At 46.9% G+C, this 27,935-nt stretch overlaps 1 protein-coding gene across 1 annotated transcript in view; it reads left to right on the top strand.

Moving 5' to 3' along the window:
- Positions 1 to 27,935, top strand: part of Adcy1 (adenylate cyclase 1) — a 141,219-nt gene that overhangs the window by 100,629 nt on the left and 12,655 nt on the right. The window contains exons 12-19 of the mRNA XM_020177063.2: positions 5,297 to 5,386; positions 5,657 to 5,910; positions 6,205 to 6,331; positions 18,587 to 18,703; positions 19,620 to 19,766; positions 20,650 to 20,748; positions 24,157 to 24,271; positions 27,229 to 27,353. Coding sequence (XP_020032652.2) covers positions 5,297 to 5,386; positions 5,657 to 5,910; positions 6,205 to 6,331; positions 18,587 to 18,703; positions 19,620 to 19,766; positions 20,650 to 20,748; positions 24,157 to 24,271; positions 27,229 to 27,353 — 1,074 coding nt within the window. The remainder of the gene's footprint in view (positions 1 to 5,296; positions 5,387 to 5,656; positions 5,911 to 6,204; positions 6,332 to 18,586; positions 18,704 to 19,619; positions 19,767 to 20,649; positions 20,749 to 24,156; positions 24,272 to 27,228; positions 27,354 to 27,935) is intronic.

The raw sequence follows: 27,935 nt of genomic DNA, 5'->3' as shown, positions 1-27,935 counted from the left end.
AAGTATTAACTCCCAAACTGTAATCATCATGGAGGAAAAGGACCATGACATTGATCTAGGTGATGCTACTTTTTGGATATAACTCTAAAAGCACAGGCAACAAAAGGGAGAGAGGAATGGGATTGCATCAAATTAAAAGGCTTCCATGCAGCAAAGAAAATTCGGCTTTTAAAGACCTTCTGTGACTCTCCGAGATGCACCTGGATTCTGTGTGAGTGACTTGGAGTCACGTGGTGTGTAACCTTCATGACAGCTGCAGAATCCCTTGCTGTGTAATAGCACAGGACTGTGGACATGACCACTTGCTGTAGTCTCTGGCTCAGAAACTAAGGTGAGGAATCTTGGGAACCCTTTTAGAACTGTCTATCCCAAGTGTGCCTGATAAATATTCATCTTATTAGAGTTCTCTTTCTCTCTGTATAACTTAAAGTTAAGAGAGTTTTGATTTTTCTGATAGATGTTTCTGTGATTTGGAGGAGAATTGTAATTTTCTTTTTTTAAAAAAATTTTTATTAGGATATAGTTGTTGTCCAGGGGGGGATTCATTGTGACCATTCCAAATAGGCTTATATTGTACATTAGTTAGGTCACCCCCACCATCTCTTCCCCTGGCTTAAAGCAATTGCAAGAGGTTTCTTTGTTCTATTTCATATAAGTATATGAAGTCCATCAACCATATTCCCTCACCTTCATCTACTCCATTCAACCTTCCTTCTCCTACAAATATCCCCTCACCACTGTACCTATTTTACAGTCCTGTCTTTTGTTATTAATATTTAAGTCGATGTTCAAAGAGGTTTCTCAATGTTTGCCCACTGTGCGCATACTTTACTTTGGTCCATTCAACCCCTTTCATTACTCTCCCTAACCTCTTTACCTCCTTCCCCCCATTTTTTCAATACCATTCCCGGGCATATATCCAAAGGAACATAAGTCAAGATACAACAGAGACACCTGTACACCAATGTTCATCGCATCACTATTCACAATAGCCAAGCTATGGAAATAACCCAGGTGCCCTACAACTGATGAATGAATCAAGAAAATGTGGTGTATATACACAATGGAATATTACTCAACCATGAGGAATAATGATGTGGTTTGAAGGTAAATGGATGCAATTGGAGGACACCATACTAAGTGAAGGAAGCCAGGCTCAGAAAGACAAAGACCGCATGTTTTCTCTCATGGGTGGAAGATAGATCCAAAAGACAACTGTGATTTTCCCACTGATGAGGTTGCATCATAGGTTCCTGCTTGCCTGTCACTGTGTAGCATACGCTACTCACTGCCTGGCTCAGGTGCTGGTTCTGGAGAACTTTACCTTGGCTGTGTGTGGTGCTGTCACTCCAGGAACTGGTCTTCAGGTTATTTCCACATTCTGTGAAGCCAGCTGCTTCAGGATGGTGGGACCCAAATCAGACCAATAAATGATGTTGACATATGCTCTTTCCTGTACCTGGGCAGTGCATGGCTGGAGCCAGGCTGGCCTTGTTGAATGGAAGGAAGTCCATGTTGCTTACTTAGGGTTAGCTTCCATCACTGCCACCATGGCCACTTTGCTCATGAGTTCATTGGCAGTGGAGTGGCTGGGAAGGAGACTCATGGTCCCCCAATTATTAAAAGCCTCTTTGAGGTCACCCTTTAGAGAGGACACAGATGGCTTCATGTCCTTTGACTTTTGTCCATTTGGAGAGGCCAGTCAACATCCCACTTCCTCAGACTTCATTGTCACCAATTTCCAGTGGTGTTCCTTCTAGCTCCCTTAGTAGTTTAGTCCTGTCCAGGCACCAAGCACAGTCCAGGAATTGGCTCATTATTGCATATCTGGCCATTTTTCTCTTACACAAAAGGAAACCCAGGTCACTGTCCCAAGTTCTATCTAGTAGGAGGACTTTTCTTTCACCACTGTCCTCCAGGGATGTCCCAGAGAGTGGCTAAATGGCTGCAGCTGTCCACTTTGGGGGTGGTGCCTGCTTATTGTGCAGAACCAGCTGTAAACCAGGGCTCAACTTCGATGGTCCCCAGGAGGCTGCAGGTGCATGCTGGGATAGAGAAGGGGACAGTGCCAGGAAAGGGATCTTGGGCATTTGGGTCATTTCATGTAACTTACTTGTGCTTTGGGTCTGTTCAGGCCCAATCATATATACGCCACTCCCATTTGATGATGGGGTGTTACTTATACACCAATCTTTGTGGCTTTGTGAGTCAGATAACACCCAGCTCCTGATGGACAGCTCAGGTGGCCTGTATCAAACACTCCAGTTTTTCTAAGTCTCAAGACCAGATCTGAGCTCTGTTGTTAGAAGGAAAGGCCTTATCTGCAGAAGATGGTAGGCCTTGCTCCAAAGTCTTAATCTTGGATCGGTGGCTCTGATCTAGTCACATTAGTATGACATGCTGGGAGCTGGGGAAGCAGCTAAGGGGTCATGCTGGAGATGAGGACCTGCAGCTGTGTCTTGTCCAGGGCCGGGATCAGATTGGTAGGGAAACAGAGGAGCAGACCAGTGGAGCCCATGGGCCTTGTAATGTCTGGCTACTCTTCCTTCTAAGATCAGTGGAGATGGATGAGTGTTTTAGTGGAATGCTACAGTCTCAGGACTTGGGAATCTACCAGATGCAGTAGCTGGGCAAACTACTGTGCCCTCGCCCCCAGAACCTGTGATCCTAGCCTTGCTGGAGTTTGACAGCTTTTCCTCAGGTGTCCAGCAAGAGAGCAGTGCTCCTGATCTCACAGGAATACAGCAAGAATTGCTGCCTAGGCTGCCATGGGTGTCCTGCTGGGCCAGGGTCTGTCCACATGAGGTGTTGCTTTCTGTAAGGGGCTGTGGGTATTTATTAGAGTCTATACTTTTATTTCTGGGAGTGTGAGTATAAAACAGGACTTCTTAATTTTATCCTTGAAACTGTTTGTTGACTATGTCAAACTGTACTTAGTAAATATATTCAAAATAAACTTTCTATTTAGAATTGTATGAAACCAGCTAGGCGTGGTGGCTCATGCCTGTAATCCCAACTATTTAGGAGACAGAAATCAGGAGGATCAGGTTTGAGGCCAACCCAGGCAAAAGTTACCAAGATACCATTTCAGCCAATAAAAACTTTGGTGTAGTAGCATGCACCTGTCATCCCAGCTACACAGGAAGCATAAATAGGAGGATTTTGGTCCACGCTGGCCAGGGCATATATGTGAGATACTATTCAAAAAATAACTAAAAGCCAGGTGCTGGAGCCTCACGCCTGTGATCCTATCTACTCAGGAGGCAGAGATCAGGAAGATCGAAGTTCAAAGCCAGCCCAGGCAAATAGTTCTCAAGACCCTATCTTGAAAAACCCATCAGAAAAAAGGGTTGGTGGAATGGCTCAAGTGTTAGAACTCCTGCCTAGCAAGTGTGAGATCCTAAGTTCAAACCCCAGTACTACCCCCCCCAAAAAATAAATAAAGGAAAAAGGGCTGGTGGAGTGGCTTAAGGGGTAGAGCACTTGCCTAGCAAGCCCAAGGCCCTGAGTTCTAACCTCAGTACTGCCAAAATAATAATAATAATAATAATAATAATTGTATATGAAGAATGTGATAAAACTTACTAACCAGTCATGGAGTTCACACCTGTAACCCCAGCATTTGGGAGGGTGAGGCAGAACAATAGTGAGTTTACAAGACCCTGTCTCAAAAGCAAAACAAAGGTCCAGGTGTGGTGGTGCACATGTAATCTCAGCTACTTGGGAGGCTGAGACAGGAGGATCCAGGTTCCAGGCCAGTGTAGTCAAAAGTTATCTTGAGACCCTGTCTGAAGAACACACTAAAGCAAAAAGGGCTGGAGGGGTGGGTCAAGTGGTAGAGCGCCTGCCTAGCAAACACGAGTCCCTGAGTTCAAACCCCAGTACCTTGAAAGGAGCAGACAAAAAACAGTGTACCTAAAGGACATAAAAGAAGACAGGAATGTGAATGAATGGAATTCTTACCATTCTTGAGAAGGGAGAAATAGGAAAAAGGAAGTTATTCTATCCAGTTAATTTCAGTGCTTGAGAGAAGAGTGGGGGAGGGCAGTTACTCTTTTTGATTTAAAGACTTCAGATTGTTTTTCTTAACTTTGGAAAGTGCATCTTCTGGGAAATAGATAGATAGGAACAGCACAGAATGTGGGTGGAGGACCAAAGCCCGGGGAGGGTCTAGGGCCAGCAAGTGGCCCTCACACTCTGCCCCCGTGCATTATTCCTGGTGTGCATGGAAGGCAGCCTCCTTTGTCATCATGGTGTTATCTTTTAAAAAAATTATTAGGATAGATTTGTTGTACGGGGGATTCATTGTGACAATTCCAAATAGGCTTATATTGTACACTGGTTAGATCACCCCATCGTCTCTCTGTCTCTCAACCCACTCCCCACTATACTTAAAGCAATTGCAAGAGGTTTCTTTGTTCTGTTTCATGTAAGTATATGAAGTCCATCCACCAAATTCCCTCACCTTCATCTCCTTCATCCACCCTCCCCCTCCCACAAGTGCCCCCCACACTGTACCTATTTTACAGTACTGACTTTGGCTATTAATATTTAAATTGATGTTCAAAGGGGTTTCTTGATGTATCCCCGCTGTGAGTCTACTTTACTTTGATCCATTCAACCCCTTCCATTGCTCTCCCTTACCCCTTCCCTCCCACCCCCCATTTTTCAACATCCTTATGTCCTCTACCTGCACAGATGTGATATTTTATGATATTACTGACGCTCTATCATTCTCTTTTCCTTTCCTTCCTTCCCCGAGTTCCATAGAGCGGTTCCACTGTTACAAACGTGTCCTACATGTGAGTTTGTATATGACCATGCTTGTTTTTGTGTATATGTTTATCTTTTGGATCTATCTTCCATATATGAGAGAAAACATGTAGCGTGTGTATTTCAGTTCCTGATTTACTTCACTCAACATGATGTCCTCCAATTGCATCCATTTACCTTCAAACCACATGGTGTCATTCTTCCATATAAATGAGTAAAACTCCATCATGGTATTATTTAAAGTGACAGCCAGGTGCCTGTGGCTCATGCCTATAATCCTAGCTACTCCGGAGGCAGAGATCAGGATTGTGGTTTCAAAGCCAGCCCTGGGAAAATTTAGTTCACAAGACCCTATCTCGAAAATACCCAATACAAAACAGAGCTGGTGGAGCGGCTCAAGTGCCTACCTAGCAAGTGTGGAGATGCTGAGTTCAAACCCCAGTGCTACCGATAGATAGATAGATAGATAGATAGATAGATAGATAGATAGATAGATGATAAATAAATAATAATTCTCCTTCAGTGTTTTCCAGGGTGCCTGACGATTCAGATCCGCACTGTCCTATGTATGTTTATAGTGGTCTTAATCTACTCGGTAGCCCAAGGATGTGTGGTGAGCATCAAGACTTTCCTTCATGGCTGGGGTGGGAGTCATGGGAGGGAGCCTCCAGGCTCGGCTGGTGCTGTCTGGTCTGGTCCAACTTGTCCCCTTCTCTGCCCTGCATCCAACTGGGGACCTTTTCAGGCTATGACAGCAGTGACAGTAGGAGGGTGGAGGTCATTATGGGAGACTGGGGGAACTGTGAGATGTGTCACCCCAGTTTCCTGAGAGCTGCCGGCCCTCATCTAGCCATTCCTAAGCCCCTGGGCCTTTTCTTCCCAGGTGGGCTGCCTGCCCTGGGCCTGGAGCTCCCAGTCCAACAGCTCCCTGGTGGTCCTGGCAGCTGGTGGCCGGCGCACCGTGCTGCCTGCCCTGCCCTGTGAATCTGCACACCACGCCCTGCTCTGCTGCCTGGTGGGGACCCTCCCGCTCGCCATATTCCTGAGGGTGTCCTCCTTGCCAAAGATGATCCTGCTGTCCGGGCTCACCACATCCTACATCCTCGTTCTGGAGCTCAGTGGGTACACCAAGGCCGGGTGAGTGTGGGATGTTAACCATTAAATCATATGAATAGCTACACAAAGCTGATTAGCACACTAACATGGTCTAAATGCATGCACTATTTTTAGACTACTTCCAGTCTTCAGCCCAGATTCTAGCAAGGCCTCAGACTCCAGCTGAGAAGGGGGTGTTGGCCTGGGTCCCTTTGTGCAAGCCACTTACAGCCATTGTCACCTGGGGAATGCTCTCTACCCAGCTCTGGGGTTTGATGACTGAATGTTTCCTGGAAGCTCGACACTGATCAGCTTTCCTTCTTCACCTTCCTGCAGGGGTGGTGCCCTCTCTGGACGCAGCTACGAGCCAATTGTGGCCATCCTGCTGTTCTCATGCACGCTGGCCCTGCACGCCAGGCAGCTGGACGTCAGGCTGCGTCTGGACTACCTCTGGGCTGCACAGGCAAGATGAGCCCTCCCTGCTTCCCTGGGGTGTAGGATGGAAAGTCTTCAGCCAGTGCCAGCAGGCCATGACACTTCCAGGCCGTGGGGCCCACAGAGACCGAGGCTTAGCAGCATGCAAGGGCCGAGCACTGTTCAGGGATGGAGGTCTGAGACCTGTCTCAGGATGAGGCATGAGAACAGTGCCTGTGGGATGACTGTACAGAAGGCTATAGGATGAGTGTACTGGGTGCTCTCTGCTATCAGAGTGGCTGTTTGGTGAGACAGTGAGTTCCTTGTCCTCAGCATTGTGTGGTGGTCATGCTCAGAGGGGCCTTGGCTTCCACAGGGGCTGGATGGTGGCCAGGCATCCCACCAGGGCTATCAGGAAATGAAAAAATGCCAAATCACACTCCACCCAACCAGACTGAGTAGGTCTGCTGTGGGAACTGGGAATTATATTTTTAAATAATTACCCTGGGCAATTCTGGCAGGAGAGACATGAAGATCCTTTTGGAGAAGTGGCCACAGAGCAGCAGTGTGGGCTGGCCTCGGACTCTGGCCATCTGGATACCAGGCAGGGTGGCTTGCTTTCTTGAAGTCTGTAGGTGGCTTTGGGGTAGACAGGTGCCATCTGCAGGATGTTTGCCTGAACTCTTGCTGTGCAGCCACATTCAGGGATGGCAAGAGTTACCTGTGCTCCCAGCTATAAGCACACATCTTTGCCTGCGCCTGCACCACCTGCTTGTCCCCAGGCTTCTGGGGTGCAAGACAGTTAAAAGAATTTGGACCAAATTCCCTGGGGTCAAATTCCATCTGTGGAATTTGCTTACAGTCTCCCCCCGGGACCCATTGTTCTGCCTAGATTCCCCATCACCGAAAAAGGGGTGCAATGGCTGATGATTCTCAGTTAGTAAGGACCATTTTTGTACTCTGCCATGTTGAGAACAGTTGTTTGCTGCTGGAGTGGAGCTGTATAATTTCGTTTGTTCTCAGAGCGGCACCAGGTCCACAGCAGGGACAAGCCAGGGGGAGCAATGGCTGTGCTGTGGTAAGTGGCTGAGCCCAAATCCAGCTGCAGTCCATGTGATCTCCAGACAGGCTCAGAACCCCCAGTGTCCTAGGCCCAGGGCCTCCACTCTTCAGCCAGCACTGAAGTGGGGCCAACCTGTGACAGGTGTAGCCAGAGAGTGGTGGGGAGGGACACAGACCACTAGAGAGCTCACCATGACAGGACCCGGAGGGTTCCAGTTGTCTCGTGGCAGTGGGACCAGCTCTGACGCACCTGTTGGAGTGGGAGAGCCTGGTGGTTTGTCATCCTTGGTCCTAAAGCTGAGTGGGCAGCAGGCTGTGTGGTGGAGGGACCAAGACCATGGTCAGCAGCAGCAGAGGTGATGAGAGCTGCCCTGGCATTGATAGTCCTTGTTCCAAATTCCAGTAGGGCCAGTGGTTAGCCAAACTCTTGCCCTCCAGCAGTAAAATGGGGGCGAGAACCCCAATCAAGGTTGCACAGAATAACTGAGACTCCTTTTTCGGCATGCTGGCCTTGGGCTTGGAGTGAGGGAGGAAGGTGTGCTGGCTTGCTTGTTGTGGGTGGCTATACCCATTGGGGCAGGTCATAAGTCCTGTTGAGTGGCCAGCTCCTGCGGGCACTGCCCATTGACCCAACCCAGCTGGAAGTGGAAGCGGGATGCCTGTGGTTAGTAGTAGCTACGTCAATCTCCCCAGGACAGAGCAGGTAGGGAAGGCCTCAGGTTCCGGTTCCTGGAAAGGAGACCAGCAGTTGCTGTTTGTCAGAGCCATGCCAGTTAATGGTGTAATGAGCCTCTTTACAGTCCTGTGCTGAAGATTGTGGTCTTTGTTGGGCTCCACTGGCTGTCCTAAGATCCATTAATCTGCCATCAGTTGTCCCCTCTGGTTCAAGATCTTTTTGTTGGGAATATCTACCCAGAGCTGAAGAAGAATGGCTTTAAAATGAACCAGGAAGAACAGGACAGCCAGAGTGGCAAAATGGGGGTGTGTAAGGTTGTGTACTTGGGTACCTGTATGACTCCATACTGTAAGCAAGTGGAATTGAGGTCTTGTCTGTGACTTCTAGCTGGAGGACATTCCCTATGGGAGGTATTTTTTCTCATTTGGGTTGGTATGGACTTTTTTTGTTATTAAATTACAATATTTGACCCTTGTCATGTAATTCTACCACACCCCCAGTCAAAGCCCTCATATAGGAGGTTACCAGTGAGTTTCAGGCACTAATGCATTCCTCCTGCACAGTCCTCACTCTTGGCCCTCCTGCCTGTGTGTCATGAGGCAAGAGTTGCTAAATGGAACACACTGACACCTTTTTTTTTCCATAGATAGGTGGCAAGAAAAATTTCACCTCATTTTCCTGTCACCCCAACAAAACATGGAGCATCTAGACTTTGTCTCCTTGACCTCTGGCCATTTAGACAGGTTGTCTCCAACTATTGCCTCATTCTCAAAACAAACACCTGGTGGGTTAATTATTTATGGAGACCAGATTGGATAGACAAACCTACATAAATAGACAGGAGTTACCCTTTTGTGGCCTCTGTAAGCTTTTTATTTTTAACTAGTGGGAAGCTTTCATCCTTCTGTTGTCATTTTCTTTGAACTCAGTAGATAATCACCATGGCAATTACGATTTCAGTGTTTACAGTCATTAGCATCAATCAAGCTAACTTGTTTGAATACCAGTAATATTTAATCTGAGCTAATTCCCATGGTGCAGTAGTCATTATTAACCTTGAGAGGAAGGGGTGCTTTTGGCTTGGTTATGGCAAAGGCATGGAATTCCCCACAGTAGAACTAAATTGGAAACCACATTGCTCTCCTGACTCCAGTCCCCTATGTCCTGTGTCCTTGAGCATGCATTTCTCACCCGTATGACAGTAGTTGAGAGTTTCCATCACACACCTAAGTCAAGGTCACCTTTCTCTGACTCTGAAATGCTATAGCATGTCATTCATCATTTTGTACTGTTACTCAACACGGGCTTTACCTTTAACAACAGCTTTCATTGGAGACAGAAGATTCCTTATCAGTCACCTCCTCTTAGTTCCACCTCATCTGGGTCCCAATACCACCACACTGAGGATCGAGCCCTCAGGGACAGACCACACCCAAACCATAGCAATGTCTCTGTCTGGTTTTTGGTAGAATTGTTCTCGGAACTGGTAACGCTTCAGGGAGGGGTCTCTAAGAGGAGGAGGCTTCTGCCTGGCCCTTGGTACCAGATTTGTGATGTTATTGCAACAAAGAATTTTAGGACACATTGAGGCAGAGACCAGGAAAATTTATTATTCAAGCAAAGTAAAAGAAAGAAAGAGCTGGGTGTGAGCACATCTGATAACAGGTGCAAGGAGTGCTCTAACATTGGGGTATTTATAGTGAAAAATTTGGTTGGGGGTTGGCTTGAATTCACCTTGGGAAAAGTACTCTGACATCTGGTGTAATTAGTTGCTTTTGGTGTTTCACTGTCTTATCAATTGGACCCAAAGATTTCAAAGTTGGCCCGCTCTTTAAATTTGAGTCACTATGACACAGGTATTTGAACATCCCTTTAAACAAAGGGTGGGTCCTGCCAGATGCTCCCTTCAGGACAGGCATCCATCCTTGTGATATTTCCTTTGTAGACACTGTGTCCAGAGACATTGTTTTACTGAGTTCTTTTCCAGGATAAGTGTCTTTCTTTAAGATGTCCTTGCTCAGTTCCCGGAATGCACTAATTACTTTTGGGCAAGTGGCAAGGTCAGCGGGAGGGAGCTGCTCTTTCTCCCTTTTTACTAAATGTTACAGATAGTTTAGGGGATGTATGTTTTAAGCAAAGAAAATAGTGCCTGTGTGCTTTTTATCAAGCCGTTCATTGATACAGTATTTATCTGTGAATTGCTGGCCACTGTTATCCTGACGTTGATAGATCAATTTCCTGATCTATCTAGCCTCATGGGATGAGTGGGAAGTTTCCATCCTTAATCATTTTCCAAAAGAGTTTGTATAGAATTGGTATCGTTTCTTCCATAAATGTTAGGTATAATGAATCCCTCTGGACTTGTATCTTTTGGTTGGTTTGTTTTTTGATGGGGTAATTTTAAACTAAAATTCAATTTCTCCAAAAATATAAAGCTATTCAGTCTTTCCCATTGTTTTTGAGGTCGTTTTGGAAGTTTGAATCCTTCCCTAGCATCTGTCAATTTTGTTGACATAAAGTTGATTGTAATATTTCCTTAATGTCATTTTAATATTTATAGAGACTGGTCTCTATGATTTAATTTCTCCTGAACACTTTGGGTTTAATTTATTATTGGTTTTCCAAGTTGTTTTAGGTAATCTGAGAGAGGCTTATCTTCCTTTCTAATAAAGGTAACTTTGTTATAAATTGTCTTTAGCTGAATTCCACAAATGTTGGTATTACATGTAGTGTCATTTTCGTGTGCTTCAAAATACTTTCTAAGTTTCCTTCTGATTTCTTCTTGGAACCAAAAGTTGGGAAGTAGGGTCTTTAGTTTGAGGACTTCCCAGAGAGAGATCTTTCTGTTGTTGACTTCAAAATTTAATTATAGCATGCCCAATGGCTATACTTTTATGATTTGGATCCTTCCCTTAAGACTTGCCACAGTATCCATATTTCACGTGTTGTTGAACAGAATGTATATTCTGGTGCTGTTGGTGGATGGTGTGTAGTAAATTTCAGTGAAGTCAACTTGGTTGATAATGTACTCACTGATTTTTCTCCCTAGCTATCCTATCAGTTGTTGAGAAGGGTGTTGAAATCTCCAGTTATAATTGTGGGTAGAATACCTTGTAGTTCTATCAGTTTTTTGCTTTGTGTGTCTCAGTGATCTACCATTTGGTGCACAAATGTTTAGGATTTGCCCTCTTGATAAATTTGCCTCTTTATTACCCTTTAACATTCTAGCTTTCCCCTCCCCCAAGATCATAGTTGGTTCTGCAGTCTACTTTGTCTAATATTGATAGAATATTCAGCTTTTGTTTTATATGTTTTTCCTAGCATTCTACTTTTAGATTGTGTCTTTTTATTTAAAAATGGGTTTCTTCTAAGCACTATTTGATTGAGTCTTGCTTTTTCATACAGTTTAGAATTTTCTACCTTTTAGCTGTTAAGGCCACTTACAGTGTAATTATTGATGTGGTTGGGTTTTTGTCTACCATCTTCCTGTCTGTTTCTTATTTGCACCATCTGTTCTTTGTTCCCTTCTCCTCCTTCCTCCTCTTCATTCTTCTCTCCTCTTCTTCCTTTCTTCCTCCTCCTCTCCTTCTCTTTCCTCCTCTTCCTCTCTTCTCCCTCTTCCTTCAACCTCCTCCTCTTCCTTCTCTCCTTCTTCCTCTTCCTGTCTTCCTCCTCCTTCTCTTTCCTCTTCCTCCTTTGGGTTGTCTTTCTTTGTCTACTGTTTTGCTTATTAGCTAGTTCTCTCTATTGTAAGATTTTAGTGGGCACTTCTCATAGTTTGCTTTTAAGGGATATTATAGTATGTCACACATAGTATAAGAACCTTATGACAGGATATGTCTATGATAGATTGAGTGTTTGCATACCTTCTGTGTCCCTTTGGTATTAGAAAGTGGGACTCTTGGGAGGAAATTAGTTCATGGGGGTAGGGCCCTCATGATAAGATTATTACCCTTGTAAGCAAGAGCTTAGAGAGTTCTCTTATCCTCTTTCTGTCATGAAGATACAATAGGATGTTAGCCACCTACACCAAGTAGTTCTCATCCAAACCCCAGTGAAGCTGGTGCCTTGACCTCACACTTCCCACCCTCCAGAACCATGAGAAACCAGTGCTTGTTGTTGACACCACCTTGCATCCCGAACTGACAAAGCCTTGCTCATGTCATCCGTCCTGGGTTTTTGTAACTGCCCTCATAGGTTTTATGTTATAAACCCAACATTCAGGATAGGAGTGCAGCTCAAATGGTAGAGCATTTGCCTAACATATTCAAAGCCCTGCATTCAGTACCCAGCCCCTTAAGAAAACAAATAAACCCAACATATATTGTTATTGTTCCTATCATAAACACTTAATTATATTTTGAAGACATTTAAATGAGAAGTTTTTAACTTATGCTTTCTGGTGATTTTGTGCTTCTGGGTAGGTCCAGGTTTCTGTCTGCTATCATTGTCTTTCTGTCTGAAGGACTTGCTTTAATTACAACTTGCAGATCTTTTGGTGTTTAAAATTTTTAGCTTTTGGATGTCAAAAAAAATCTTTATTTTGACTTTATGTTTGAAAGGAGACTCTAGGATCTAGAACTAGAAGAGGATTCTGGTGGTCTTCCATTTCTGCACTTTAGTGTGTCTCTTTTTTTTTGACAGTACTAAGATTTAAACTCAGCGCCTTACACTTGCTAGACAGACGTTCTACCACTTGAGCCACTCCACCAGTCCTTCATTTCTGCATTTTGAAGACACTCCACCATCTTCTGGTTGGCATTGTCTGCTGCCATGCTCCTGTTTCTCTCTAAGGAATATGTCTTTATTTTCTGGATTTTTAAGACTTTATCACTGGTGTTAAGTGGTGTATGATGTACCTTGGTGTCATTTTCTTTATCCCCATCTTTTTGGACACAGGGTCTCATTATGTAGCTCAGAAGATCCTCCTGCCTCAGCCTCCTGGGTGTTGGGATTATAGGTGTGCTCCACTGTACTAGGTGTTTGTGTGTTTATGCATGAGATTTGGTATGCTTCTTGGATCTGTGGGTTTATCATTTCATAAAATTTGGGGAAATCTTAGCTATTGTTTCTTTCAATATTTTTCTATCCATCTCTCCCTACTTTCTGCCTTTCTCTCTCAGGAGCCCTATTTACACAGCCTCTTCAAGTCGTCCCACACCTCACTATACTACTCTCCTGATCCTCATCTTCCTCCATCTCCTTTTCCCTCCTCCTCCTCCTTTTTCTCCTTCTCCTCCTCTTCCTCTTCCTTCTCTTTCTTCACCTTCTTATTGTATGAGAGATTCAACCCAGGGCCTTGAGCTTGTTAGGCAAGCTTGTTATAACCCATATTTTTCTGCATATGTTAATTTTTAACAGGATGACAGACATCCAGAATTTTAGTCTTTCTGACAGTACTGGGGTTTTAACTCAGGACCTCATACTTGCTAGGCTCTACCACTTGAGCCAGTCCACCAGCCCTTTTCTGTGATGGGTTTTTCAAGATAGGGTCTCCTAAACTATTTGTCCAAGATGGCTTCAAACTGCAGTCCTCCTCATCCCTGTGTCCTGAGTAGCTAGAATTATAGGCATGATGGAATTTTACTTTTTGAATGCTATAGATTCTTTCATTCCTAAAGTTGTCCTTGATCCTTTTTCTGGGACCCAGATAAGTTACTTGGCAGCATCTTGATTCTTTGTTAGGAAGAATCAGAGCAACCTTTATTCCAGGACTAGTTTGCCCATAACTGAGGCAAAACCCTTTTCAGCATTCTACCCAATACCCAGTGAGTTACGTGGTTTTCCGTACTTTCTGGTGGGGTGAGAACTGTTCCTATCATTGTGTGAGCTTCGGGAGTTGCTCCTGAAATCTTATTGGGTGGTTCTTTCCCTGGCTGGTGCTGTTTGATGCTTACGTGGGGACTTAAAGGGGACCTCTGCTAGTCTCCAGAGTCCTCTCCTCTTGTGTGTCTTCCCTGTGAACTCAGGCTGTATGGGGGTTCTCTGTCTTCCAGGTTTGTCAACCTTGGAAGAGCTCCAGGCTCCATATGCAGCCTGGAAATTGAACTTTCCAGCTACTCTTCCAAGATGGAAACAGAACTGACCTACATACAGGCAGCAGGACCTCAATGTGAGGGACAGGGACAGAGAATGGCCATGGTCATATTGACAGGTCTCAGTGGGTCAGAAGCAAGGTGTGGGTGAGTAAGGACACTAAGCAGTGGGGGAGGGAGGAAACTTGGTGTCCAAATAAGAATATCCTCTCCATAGTCAGCCTGCCCCATAGTGTAGATGGTGTGTCTAAAGTCTCGTACATAAGTTGGAGAAGTGGTTAACAAGGTGCAGACATGTGTACGTAACTCATGGTCCCTGACGTAGCCACACAAAATTGGTGTTTTCAGCAGGGAACCAAGAACCTCTGTCCTTTGTCCTACCTCCTCTCTATTTCCTTGTATGTCCATAGTCTTGAGGTTTGAGAAGGACATGGGGCTCAGAATCCAAGCTGATCATGGTACCCGGATTGTTGGAACCAACTACACAGGATAAAGCTGAAAGAGGAATTCTGTGTCCAAAACACAGTTCTTTGCGAACATAGGGTAGTGGCAGTTCTCAGAAAGGGGTCTGGCGGTCCAGGTTGGTTGGGAGCAAACCCTGATTGGAGCCCTGCCTGGGGAAGGCTTTGGCCACAACCTGGCCTTCAGGGCTCAGCCTGGAGATTGAGCCAGTGAGGGATTGTCACACCAGTCACAGGTAAGGGGAGTGACTAAAAGAACTGAGTAGGAGCCTAGGTGAGGGTTCTAGCCCTTCCCTCCCAACATGGCTGGTTTCTACAGCCACCTGAGAATAGAACCAGGGTCTATAGACCAGAGATAAAGATTTTCATGCAATGTCAGGACAGTTCTTCAGCAGTGAGGCAGGCTTCTACAATGTGAATTCCCCATCTCTGGTGACTATTCAAGGAAGAGTAGAGAGTGTTTCACTAGTTTCCTTGGAAGTAAGATGACCTCTAAAACTGGTTCTTGAAATGTTGATATTTGAGAGAAAGGCCTTCAAAGAGGTGAAGAATGTGTGATCTCGTCTCCAAGGGCATGGGAAGTTCGGTGTGGACGTGTTGAGACTCTAACTATGCAGGGAGGGAGGCAAGGGGAAAGTGGTGATTTCCATAGAAAGACCCTTTAGAGCTGTTTTCTGAATCCAGCATTCTGAGAGTCAGGCAGGGTTGTGGTGCAGTGAGAAACATCCCCAGGATGTCAGTAGAATCTAGCCGCACAGGTTGGTTCCTCTTCATACTACATGTCTGTGCAGGTTAGCCAGGACCACCTCATCATAGTCCTCCAGGGCCAGGCTGGTGGCTGCCAGAGCTTCCTCAGTCCTCTGTGGTATGGAAGTGGGGCTGCAGGGTCTAGGGTTGGCTGTTGAAGGCTTCATTCCAGAAGCAAGGCACGGTTTGACTAGTCTTTGAGGTGTGAACTTGGATGATCTCCTTGTGTCTATAAGTCAGTGGGGAAACATTTGTGTCTTCCCCGGAGCCTCAGAGAGGAGGGAAGCTACTAGAGTCTATCTGTGAGGTGAGCGGGGGTTCCTCACATTGCTGCTGACCCCTCTTGTGTTTTAACCCTCTCTGATATCAGGGATAGGGGTTTCCCTGGACACCTGCAGTTAGAATTCTGCCTGATCTGGGCTACCCTGATCTTAGAATTCATTCACAGGGGAAGATGTGGCCACAGAGTGAGCTCAAGTAAAATCAGCCATCAAAGGCAGGTACCCTGCAACAATTCAGCCCCAAAGCTGGAAACGACATCCATTCCTCCCCAGTGGGAGCTGATGAGACTTAATTGTAGCCACTCCCCATGCTGGGGATTGTGCTCTGCACTTCCCTAAAAGAGATGTCCCTCAGATTTGGGGTGCTCCTGAAGAAAGATGTGTCCCTGGAAGGATACTGAGTGACTCAATGAGAGAGGACATCTGTGATTTTTTCTTGAAAGTAAAAATGTACTGTCCCAATGTTAAAGAATGAACTGGCACTCATATTCTTGTCCAAAGCCCTGTGGTCCCTTTCAGGAAGGCACAGAGGGAGGAGGGGGCCACCGTGCTGGGCTGTTCCATTATAAGGAACACATTGTTGATTCCAGGTGCTGGGTTGGAGGGGTGCTGATCTTATTTGTGACCCTGAGAGCTCTTGGTCAGGGTGATGGTGATAGTCATTGACAACACACCCAGCATTCCAGAGAGTTGTCAGGTTAGGTTATTTGTTATTACTTTGTTTTGTTCTTTTTCCAAAAATGACAAATGTACCAGGCTGTGACCTCCTTTGACATGCCACACCACGTTCAATAGATGTGCCCTGGCCAATCAATTCTAAAATGTAAGCATACACGAGAAAGGAAAAAAACCTTTTGAAAGAAACTTCACGAAGAGAACATTTTGAAAACAGAAGTTGAATGTGTCTCTCCCATGTGACCTGTTGACAAGAATAATGTGACTGACCACCCACAATCACCCTTCCTTAAAAATACTAGCGTTTCCTGGCTGGTTGGAAAACTGTGTAATTATAACAATATCGTTTCTGCTAGGCTCATAAAAATAACTGGCACGGAATGGGTTCAGGAGCAGTGGACACTTACCAGTCAGATTTGAACAAAAACGTGTGTATCTGTGAATGACCTATAAATACATGATAGTAGGAAGCATATCTGTACTGACAGTCCCTCAGTGGAAATGTTGACATAAAGAGAACTTAGAATCAGATCTTTTAGTCACAATGTAATAAGCCAAGGTTTTTTTTTTTAATCAAAGCAAATTCAGTTACATTGTTTTTACTAAAATATTATTAGCAGCAGTTATTTTAGAAAGGGTAAGCTTTTTATGCCATTAATAAATAGAACAAAAGCATTATTAAACAAAGCATTATTTCTTCCCTCTGTAGAAACTTTTCTTTTGTGTGACGTGTAACTATTTGTATCTGTCTAGAAGGGAGTGTGTTCAGAGTTTTATATTGACAGGAATAGGAGGTAAGCAGGCAGTTGGGGGCTGGAAATCAGAGGCCGTTGACCTTTGATACAGATTCAGAGCAAGTCATGGGTTTATTTCATGAAAGGCTCACTGCTAGTGACACCCCAAACTGGTTGTTTGATGCACTCAGGCCCTTGTTGTCTCCTGTTTTCTGTCCAACCCAGGCTGTGGACCCTTAGTCATTTGAGAAGCTCCAGTGTCCACATTGTGCTGTTTGCAGAGCTGGCTCCAGCCCCTCTGGGCCACACTGACCAGTGTCTACCCTGCCCTGACTTAGAGGTTATATCCCAGGGATATCTTTCATTTGTCCTAGTGCTCTGTGGTCTACCTTTCCTAACAAGCAAGAAAAAGGACATTATGTGTCTGACTGGGTGGGTCACGCTGGCTCACCGCACTTGTCTTCCCAGAGAACACCCTGTGGGGGTCCACCTTGCCTAACCTGGCTTTGTATCCTGGGGTCACCACATCCTCATGCTCAATGCCTCCTTACACCTCTCTGCTTCTTGGTGAATCGTTACATGAAATCTAACAGCATGACACCAGCCAACTCCACTCTAATCCAAGGATCCCACCAGAAAGGGGACACCTGCCATCTCCAGAGCCCTCGATTAGTACAGCCCTAGGAGGGACCCCTCTCAAATGGGTGTTTGATATTCATTTTCCAACAAGGACACTGTACCACAGAGGTGTACCTGCCCTTCATGCTACCAGCCACCATGTGGGGCATGGACCATGGAGTGCTAACTCCAGGCCATCAACAGGACATCATTATTTGATTTCTACTCTACCCAGGAGTTTGGTGCCCATAAATTCTGAGGCACACAGGCAATATTTCCCAGGCCTGGCTCTTTTTGTGGGTCAAGTCATGTGCCAGGGATACACAGTGACCTTAGTGGTTTCTGTCTTTGAGGGCTCTGCTGTGTACCATGGGCCATGGACCTCTGCCAGGAGCACCTCTTAAGCCCTTTTGGTGGTCCAAGAGGAAGGCCATCCCTGGCATTTTCATCAGCCTCTGTAGGGTGGGACTGGACTGCTCAGACCATGCATCTGTTAGACCTTCACAAAACTTCCCGTTTCTGCGAGTTACGCTCACTGAGCTGAGTTCTTGAAGCCACCCACCTCAGTCCCCACAGAATTCTTGTCTTGGTGCCAAAAGATTGTGAGCTCGTGTGGGGACAGAGAGTTTCCAAAGGGAACTCTCGTGTCCTAGGGAGGCGCCTACCACCTGATGCTGGGCACTGTGGGGAAGTCAGACTGGGGATTGCCCTTTGCTGATTTGGCCTGGTGGTGGGCATGTGCCTCAGAAGGAACCACCATGGGATCTGGGTCCCAGGAGATGGCTGGGGACAGGGCAGGTTCTAGAAATGGGGGAGCCATTGTTCACCCTTTGATCATGCCAGAGGCCCTCTAATGTGACTGGTCCTTATGTCTGGTGTGGAAGTGGGGAGAGCACTGGTGTGGACGATTGGTGGATCTGGGTCCCATGTGGGAAGAGCAGAGACAAACTGCAGTAGTCAGGTACAGTAGCATGGATGGATGGGACTCATGACCCTGTGACCCCATGACCCCCAGGCAGAAGAGGAGCGAGATGACATGGAGAGGGTGAAGCTGGACAACAAGAGGATCCTCTTCAACCTACTTCCAGCCCACGTGGCACAGCACTTCCTCATGTCCAATCCCCGGAACATGGTGAGTGCCTGGCACCCTGGGCCCTGCATCCAGGTCGCTGACCCCTGTGGGCTCTGCTGGGCTCTGCTCACATGGCAGGGGTTCCTGGTCTGCAGCTGGAGGCCTGTCTGCCTGCAGATTCACCACAACTTAGTGGGCTCAGCTCCCTGCCCATCCCAAGGACAAAGACAGGCACTGGTCGCTAGTGAGCTCCTGGAGCTTTGGGCTGATGGCTACTCTTTGGTCTAGTTTTCCTCTCCTCTGTTTGTGGGAGAGAATGCACCATTCATCACACCCACGGAAAAGGAAAACGAGCTTCCAAAAAACAAATGTGGAGAGGAAAAGCTCTTTGTTTTCAGGTCCTGAGCCTTTCAGAGTTTTCCCTTATATAGCTATTTTTTGGCCAATATGTACCTAAAACCAGAACTTGCCTCTGCCTTCTTACATCAGCTTGAAACCCTTGGAGAGCCCCTTTCCCCTCTGCTCGGTATTTTGGGTCAGTCAGAGCTCCTTACAGCACAGCTGCTGCCCCAATGACAGAAGTTACTTATCATGGTGTGAGACCAAATTCAAAAGTAGAGAGAGTTAGGTTGCTTTGTTTTGTTTTTTTTTAAGATCCTAAGATCAGGAAGGAAAGCCCAAAGTTCAGCATTGACTTGTTTTGACCTAAAGTGGTTCCTGGCTGGGCTTTGAAGCCAGGCAGAGCGTGGGACTTTGCTAAGACTCGCCCTCCTGCCTCCTCACCTTGCTAGGTTTGTGGAGGATGCAGACTCCATCAAGACTTTTGCCCATAAATGTGAGCCGTACAGCCTGGAGCCCTTGGAGCCCATGCCCTCGTTATCTTAAGAACCAGCTGGGTCTCCATGGCCTGGCCCATCTTCAATCTAAGCACCCTTCCATCCTAGCACAGTGGGCTGACCCTCCTCTGCTCTTACAGGACCTCTACTACCAGTCCTACTCCCAGGTGGGCGTCATGTTTGCCTCCATCCCCAACTTCAATGACTTCTACATTGAGCTGGATGGCAACAACATGGGGGTAGAGTGCCTGCGGCTCCTGAATGAGATCATTGCTGACTTCGATGAGGTGAGGCTACACTGTGCCATCCTCATACAGGTGACGAGGATGTCCCTTCACCCAACCACATCCCGCATGTGGCCAGTATGTTCTATGCTCTCTAGATGCATGGGGAGAAAGCAGATCTGATGAAGCACACGTGTCTGTCCCCTTTGGGGGCAGATCAGCCATGACAGTTAAAGAAAGAAGATGGTCTTAACTCTAGAATGGGGACCTGGCCACTGGGCATGGGCTGGACATCAGCAATGGCCAAGCCTCGGCGGCTTCCTCTTCAGATGGGTGGGTGGGCACCTCCAGGTTCTTCCCCAGATGGACACTGTGTCTTCCCCATCACTGGAGACCCACTCTCCACAGTGACCACGACCTTGGCTTTAGGGACAGGGATATGTCCTATGCTGTTTCTTCTTGCTGCTGCTTTTTTTTTTTTCATGGGACTGGGGTTTGAACTCAGGGCTTCTCACTTGCAGAGCAGGTGCTCTGCCGCTTGAGCCTCACCTCCGTGCCTTTTTGCTCTGGTTACTTTGGAGAGGAGGGTTTTGGTTTTTGCCTAGGCTGGCCTGAACCACAATCCTTCTATTTATACCTGTTACCATCACTGGCTATTGGTTGAGATGGGGTCTCATAAACATTTTGCCTAGGTTGACCTGGAATCGTGATCCTCCCAATCTCAGCCTCCCAAGGATCTAGGATGGTAGGCATAAGCCACTGCTGCCTGGCAACTTGCTGATTCTTTCATACACAGTTTCCGAACCCATCTGGTACCTAAAACAAAGAGGAATGGCTGCTGTCCTCAATGTGTTGGTCGCCTTGGCTGTTACTGCCAGTGACTGATGTCTGCGGTGATGTCTTTCCAGTGTTGTGTGATGTCTAATGGTTTTCTGTTTTAAACAAGCTCATGGACAAAGATTTCTACAAGGACCTGGAGAAGATCAAGACCATTGGGAGCACCTACATGGCAGCAGTGGGGCTGGCGCCCACAGCAGGGACCAGGGTGAGTAGTGCACAGGGACACCTGCTCCAGCCTGGACCAGCCCTGCCCCAAGTGGGCTCTGGGACCCTGGGAGGGTCCCATGCTGTGGTTGGTGTCACTGCATTGCAGGAGTGGGGCATGTCCTAGGCTATTTCCCCACTGGCTGACTCTCCAGACATGATCTCTAAGGGAAGTCCATGCAGGTCAGATGCAGGGCCCCCTCCCCAATTCTTCCTCCCCTGCCTCTCCTGTCCTCTGCCCGCTCCTCCCCGTCAGTCAGTCATGTACCACTGAGGATGTGCCTTCCCCATAGCAGAACTGGGAATATAGGAGTACAGATCCAGAATAGACCTATAGTTATTAAAGAGATTGGTTCAGCAATTAACAGTCTTCCAAAAACAGAAACAGCAGTCCAGATGCATTCATTGGTGATCTTACAAAACATTTAAAGGGGAAATAAATGGTACTAGTTATTTCCCATCTCTTCCAGAAGACAGAAACAGAGTGACCACTTCCTAAGTCATTCTGTGAGGTCAGCCTCACTCTGATGCCAAACCTGACAAAAACATCACAAGAAAGAAGAGGTAGAACAGAATTAAAGTCTCATGAATGCAGATTCTTAAGTCTTCATCAAACATTTATTACTGAGTTATTATTATAATTATATTACTGACTTATAATTATTTATTTCTGAATTCACTAATAAGTAAAAAGATACAGGAAGGCCAAGCTGTACTCACTCCAGATAGGTAGGGCTGGTTCCACATTGCAAGATGAATTCATGAAATTCACTGTACGAGTGAATGAATGGAGAATGAAAGTCCTATGATCTTACCAATGGATGCAAAAAAATCATCTAGCACTTATTTTTGAAGAAAAACTCTTAGTCAAGTTGGAAAAGAAACTCCTTCAACTTGATTTAAAAAAAAAGAAAATCAATAAAACCCTACAGCTTGTCATTGTTCCTAATGGGTACAGACTGTATACTTTGACCCAAAGATCAGGAGCATAGCATGGATGTTCCCTATCATTTGTCATCATACTGGAAATCCAAGCTAAGGCCATAAGACAAGAAAAGGAAATAAAAGACACACAGACCTTGAAGGCAGAACAAAAATTGTCTTCATTTGTGGATGGCATGACTATATGGGTAGAAAATCTGAAAGAATGGGGAAAAGAGAATAAAAGCCCCAGTAATTTTTTTAAAGTATAAATGTAACAGATTATACACAAGAGCTATATAAGGAAAGCCACAAAGCTCTGGTGAAAGAAATTAATGCAGATCTAACAAATTAAGAAAGGATGATTGTTCATGCTTGTAATCCTCACTACTTGGGTGGCAGAGACTGGAAGAATCATACTTTGAGGCCAGCTTGGGCAAAAATTTAGCAAGAACCTATCTCAACAAACAAGCTGGACATGGTCGCCCACGCCTGTATCCCCAGCTTTGCAGAGGAGGTCTAGACAGGAGGAAGGAGACCCTATGTGAAAACTAAAGCAAAAAAGGGCTGGCGGAGTGGCTCAAGTGGGAAAGCACCTGCCTAGCATGTGTGAGGCCCCTGAGTTCAAATTCTAGTGCCACCCAAAACCAAAAAACATCCAGATGCAATGCAGTCATCATACCCTTCACAAAGTCAACTCAAGATAGACAGTAAACCTAGATATAAAATGAAAAAGTATAAAACTTCTAGGTGACACCAAGGGAGAAGACCTAGAAGGCCTTGACTTTGGGTGAATACCAAAAGCATGAACTATGAAAGAAAAAATTGAAGTTGGACTTCATTACAATTAAAAAATAAAAAACCCTCCTGCTCTGTGAAAGATATTGTTAAGAGGATGAAAAGTCAAGCCACAGGCTGGAAGAATATCTTGACAAATCATTTCTCTGAAAAGGACTTGGTTCTGAAGTATACAAAGAACACTTAAAATTCACCAATAAAAAAGCCACCAATCTTGTTTAAAAAGCAGGCAGTCTGAACAGCCAGCTCATCAAGGAAGATCCACAGAAGCCAGTGAACATATGAAAGGATGTTAGGTCTTTAAGGAGTTTCGAATTCAAATCACAGTGAGATAGCACCGCACACCTGTTCGAACAGCTAAAACCGCAAACACCATGAGGACATTGAGCATAAGGGACCCTCTTTGGTTGCTAGTGGAAAATGCAAAGTGGTCCAGCTACTGTGGAGAGTCCAGCAGGTTCTCCAAAACTAAAGTTGGTGTCATCCGAGACACTCAGCAGGCGTAGTCCTTGCCATTTTACCCAAATGAGATATAACTTAGGTCCACACAGAAACCAGTTCGTGAGTGTCCATGGCATAATCACCAAAAACTGGGAAGAAACGAAAGTCCCTTCATTAGGTGAACAGATGGACAAATTCTGATATAGCCATAAAATTGCGTATTACTCAGGTATAAAAAGAAATGACAAGTCATGAAAAGGTGTGGAGGAGCCTTATACAGAGTGTGTGATTCTGACACAACCTTTTGGAGAAGGCAGAACTGTGGAGACTGTAAGATGAGGGGTCCCCAGGAGCTGGGGGTGGAGCAGTGACTGGGCAGAGTGCAAGGAGACTGTGACACCATGTGACACTACAGTCTGTCCCAGCCTGCAGAATGTCCATCTGGAGTGAACCCTCATGTTTACCCTGGCCTTGGGGTGGCGACAGCTGGTGGGTATTGGCTCATTCACTGCAACACAAGTGCCAGGGACACAAGATTTTAGCAATAGTGGGGACTGTGGGGGAGTGTGTCACATGGGAACCCTCTGTGCCATCTGCTCCATCACCTGTAAACCTAAAATATCCTAAAATAGTCTGTGAGTGTTCCCTGAGATCGAGAACAAATAAAATTTCCTCGGTAAATAAAGATGAGACTCACTATTTCACAAGAGAGAGGTCTCTCTCTCTCTCTCTCTCTCTCATTCACACACACACCCTGCCCCCTCTTTCTCTCACACACACACACACACACACACACACACACATGGTCTCTCACACACGTACTCACTCTCCATCTCGCTCTCTGTCTCTGTGTCTCTCTCACGCACACAGTCTCAGTTTGCAGGAAGGAAGGTGATGTGGTAGTGCTCCCCAATGTACTTCCCCTGTCCTTGTTTTGCTCCTTTGCTGTGGGCAGTGGCGGTGGCAGTGCTGTCTGAGTCCCGCTGTACACCTGCAGAGGATCATGGCCTGGGCTCACATGGCCTCCAGTGCCCCCTCGTGAGCCACGGTCTGGGCCCTGCCCTGCCTCGGTCTCCCACCTGTAGAATGGGGGGTAAGTGTGTCCCCAGCCAGGTACCAAGACACTCACAGTCTCCAGGACCACTGGGCTTTGTGGGAGTCAACTCTCAATCCTAGGACAGGTCCCGCTGGCCCCTGACCCCTTCTTTTCCAGCACCTCTGCTTATTGTTCCCGTCTGTTCACACCTAGGCTAAGAAGTCCATCTCTGCTCACCTCAGCACCTTGGCTGACTTTGCCATCGATATGTTTGATGTCCTGGATGAAATTAACTACCAGTCCTACAATGAATTTGTCCTCCGAGTTGGTCAGTGGCTCTGAACCTGTCCCTGTTGTGTTCCGCCTTGGGAGCGGGCTCAGGGTGGGCCCCTGGTCTTTCAGGAGGGTGGCAGTGTAGCCAGGAACTCATGGAGCTGTGGGGCAGCATGAAGCACCTGTGTCAGCTATCTTGTTGTTGGGGTAGTCACTCAGAGGCACCCCACTGCCACATTCAGCTGGAGAAAGGCTCCTGCTATGGCCCCAATGGCCAGGCCAAGGTGTGGGAGTCCCTTGGAAGGTGGCCTTGGCAGGAGCCCAGCTGTGGGCATAGGTCAGCATCTGGCTGTGAAGTGAGGGCCAGGTTCCTTTCTAAACTTTTACAAAATCATAGTTTGCTGGGGGAATTTTTAATCCAAAATTCACCTTTTCTTTTTTTCCTGAGATGTAGACAGTTTGTCAGAATTCTTATTGGTCCAGAATCAAGATGTTTATGGCTTCTCTCCCTCTGTCTCACTGTGTCTTTCCTTCTCCCCCTCTGTCTCTATCTCTCTCTCCCCCTTCTCTCTCTTACTCCTTCTCTCCCTCCTTCTCTTCCTCCCTCCATCTCTTTCCTCTTTCTCTATCTGTGCCTCTCTTCTTCCTTTTCCCTCTATCTTTGTCTCTCTTTCTCTTTCCCTTCCTCCCTCCCTCCCTCCTCCATCTTTTTTTCTTCCGTCCCCTCTCTCTTCCTCCATCTCTCTCTCCCTCCCTCTCCATCACTGTCTCCCTCTCTCTCTCTCCCTTCCTCTCCCTGTATCTTTCTCTTTCTCTCTCTTCCTCCCTCCATCACTCCCTCCATCTCTTTCCTCTCTCTGCATCTGTCCCTCCTTCTGCCTCTATTTCTGTCTTTTCTTCTTCCCTTCCTCCCTCCATCCCCCCTCTTCCTCTCTTCCCTCTTTCTCTGACTCTCTCTCCTTCCCTCCCTCTACCTCTCTGTCTCCCTCTGTCGCTCTCTCTTTCCTCTCCCTTCTCTCTGCCTCTCCTTCCTGCCTCCCTCCCTCCCTCTCTCTCCCTCCTGCTCTCTGTCTGTCTCTCTCCCTCCTACTCTCTCTCTCTTTCCCTCTCTCCCACATGGCCCTTTAGGATTCAAACATCCAGTGGCCATAAGACCGCCCTTGGCTGTGTCTGTGTGGGAGGGTGGGAAAGGGATCCACTTCCCAGCGGGTAGAGCCCTGAGGTCCTCACAAGCTGTTTCCATGTGGTGTTCTGCCTGGGATCAGGGGCAGAGGGCACCAGGCCTCCTCCCTGGGCCTTGGCTCTGGTAGGTAGATGTACTGATGTGAACAGACCAGATGTGATGGAGAGTTGTGGAGATTCTTTTCCTCCTTTTCCCTCAACAGAACCAGCAGATCCGCCCTGCCACTGTCTGTATATGGCTGATCACCCAGTGGGACTGGATGAGGGTCCCTTGGGGCCCTTCTACCCAGAAGGCTGGCTCTGGCCCAATCTCCTCCACCTGGGTAAAGGTGTCTAGGGTTGGCAGAGGTGCTCCTGGAGTCCCACCAACCATCTGAGAAGTGGCCCTTTGGGATTCTTTTCTGGGCCTCCCATGCTCCTTCCAGGCTACCCCCCAATGACCAGGATTTTGGGGGAAGCTACTAGACCAAGTTCAAGAAGTCAGTCCACAATGTTTCCAAAAGTGGGACTGTTAGAGGAGACTAAGGGAGAAAAAGAGAAGAAAACGATAGAGTGAATGATAATGAAGTACATCACACCTGTGTAGGAACAAGACACAAGGAAACGCACTGAAAACTCGAACAATATGGGTATGGGGAAAGGGTAAGGAAGAGTAACAGAGGGGGCTAGACCGGTTTAAGCACAGTATATTTGTGGGTAAAATACCATGGCAAAACCCCACTGAACAGTGAGCAGACCCTTAAACAATGAAGGACAGGAGTGTGACCAGGTCATGATAAGGGGAGGGCATAGTGGTAGGGGGAGGGTAAATGAAGAGGTAAAGGAGGTGAATATGGCTGATGTACTTTCTACACAGGTGTGAATATGGAACACTGAAACCTGTCCAAGATACTTTAAGATGATGGAGGCGGGGGTGAGGGGGGAGATGGAGAACAGTGGAGGGGATGAACCAACCCAGGGCACATTGTACATGTATATATGGAAATGTCACACTGAAACCCCCTATGCAACTGTCATATACTAATAAAAATGTTTAAAAAAAATCAGTCCACAAGCACAAGAAGGGAAGCTAGGAGGCGGTGTCTGCTCAAACCAGACAGCTCCAGTTACAAGGGAAAACAGGCAGCAGGCTATGGTCAGAACCCATCAGACATCCCACCTGTGGCCAGGCCAGGGTGGCACTGGTCATTTTGTGCCCTATTCACAGGGAAAAAAACCAGGTCCTGAAACGTATGAGCACTTTGCCAAAGGTCTCACAGGGTGTGTGTGGAGGGGTGATTCCAGACTGGGGTACACCTGGGCCTTGTGACACTGTCCAGGTGTGCGGGTGCCCAGAGGCCAGCTGGACTCTGAGCTGTGGGAACCCCACCCCTCTGCACACCGGAACTATCTGTCCTGCTCAGTCCTGGGACCCACTACTGGAAACAGCTGCAGGGCTGCATCCTGAGAGAATCTCAGAGCTGCTGTTTTGGAGGGGGTGAGGGGATGCACTCAGAGGCTCCAGAGCAGGACTCCTCACAGAGCCAAAGTTCCAGGACCTGAGGCTTTTTCTCAGAGTTAGAAATTGCTTCTGGCAGCCAGGGTGTGGCAGGACGCACTGGGCCATGTTGTGATGAGAGCCAGGGAGCCCTGGGAAGGAGGGGCTCACCTCCACCCTTCTGTGAGGCTGGGGGAGTCCTGCTTCCTGCCTGGCCCCAGGTAACCCCGAAAACAGGACATGAAAGGAGCAGTGTTTTTGCCACCAGGAGCAGTGGCAGGCATCCTGGGTGGCATGGCAGATGAGCTGCTCTTTTCCAGCTGACCACAGGCCATGCTGTGGCTGTTTTTCAGGCATCAACGTTGGCCCTGTGGTGGCCGGAGTGATCGGTGCTCGGAGACCCCAGTATGACATCTGGGGAAACACAGTTAATGTGGCCAGTCGGATGGACAGCACCGGGGTCCAGGGCAGAATTCAGGTAAGTTCACCCAGAGATCCCCAAAGGCATAGGTGTCAATTCTGTAGGTGAGGAAACAGAGACTCCAGGGGCCTTGTGTGAGCCCACGGTCTACAGCCAGTAAGCGGCAAGACCCAGCCATGTCTGCTGCTGAGGGCACTGCCCAGGCCTGGATGTTTGATTTTGCATGCGACTTTGGAGGTGGCTCTTGAGTGACAAGGTACAGAGTTGGATCACATTCAGTTTCCTCCCTTGTCCCAGGACTGAAACTGGAGTTTTGGACCCAAGGCCCAAACTCCTGAGATTCCACATGCCAGGTCTGGCCACCCTGCCACCAAATAAAGAGGCATGGTAAAGGCAGAGAAAGGTGGTTTATTACACGGCTCAGAACATGCCATGGGAAGAGGCAGAGTAAGCACTCAGCTCATCTTCAGCCATCTTCAGGGTACAGATAATGAGCTATAGGTTTAAGTAGACAAAAGAACTGGGGGCAGGGGACAAAGCTGTGCATCGTTAAACAGTGACAGTCACAGGTGTGTTCTGGTTGACCATTATCTCAGTCCAGGGGTTTCCAGAGGAACCAGAGGGGTTCCAGAGAAGATG

The sequence above is a fragment of the Castor canadensis genome, chromosome 2 (genome assembly GCF_047511655.1).
Source record: "Castor canadensis chromosome 2, mCasCan1.hap1v2, whole genome shotgun sequence".
Taxonomy (NCBI): domain Eukaryota; kingdom Metazoa; phylum Chordata; class Mammalia; order Rodentia; family Castoridae; genus Castor; species Castor canadensis.
Note: the sequence above shows the minus strand (reverse complement) of the source record. Positions and strands in the feature narration are given on the sequence as shown.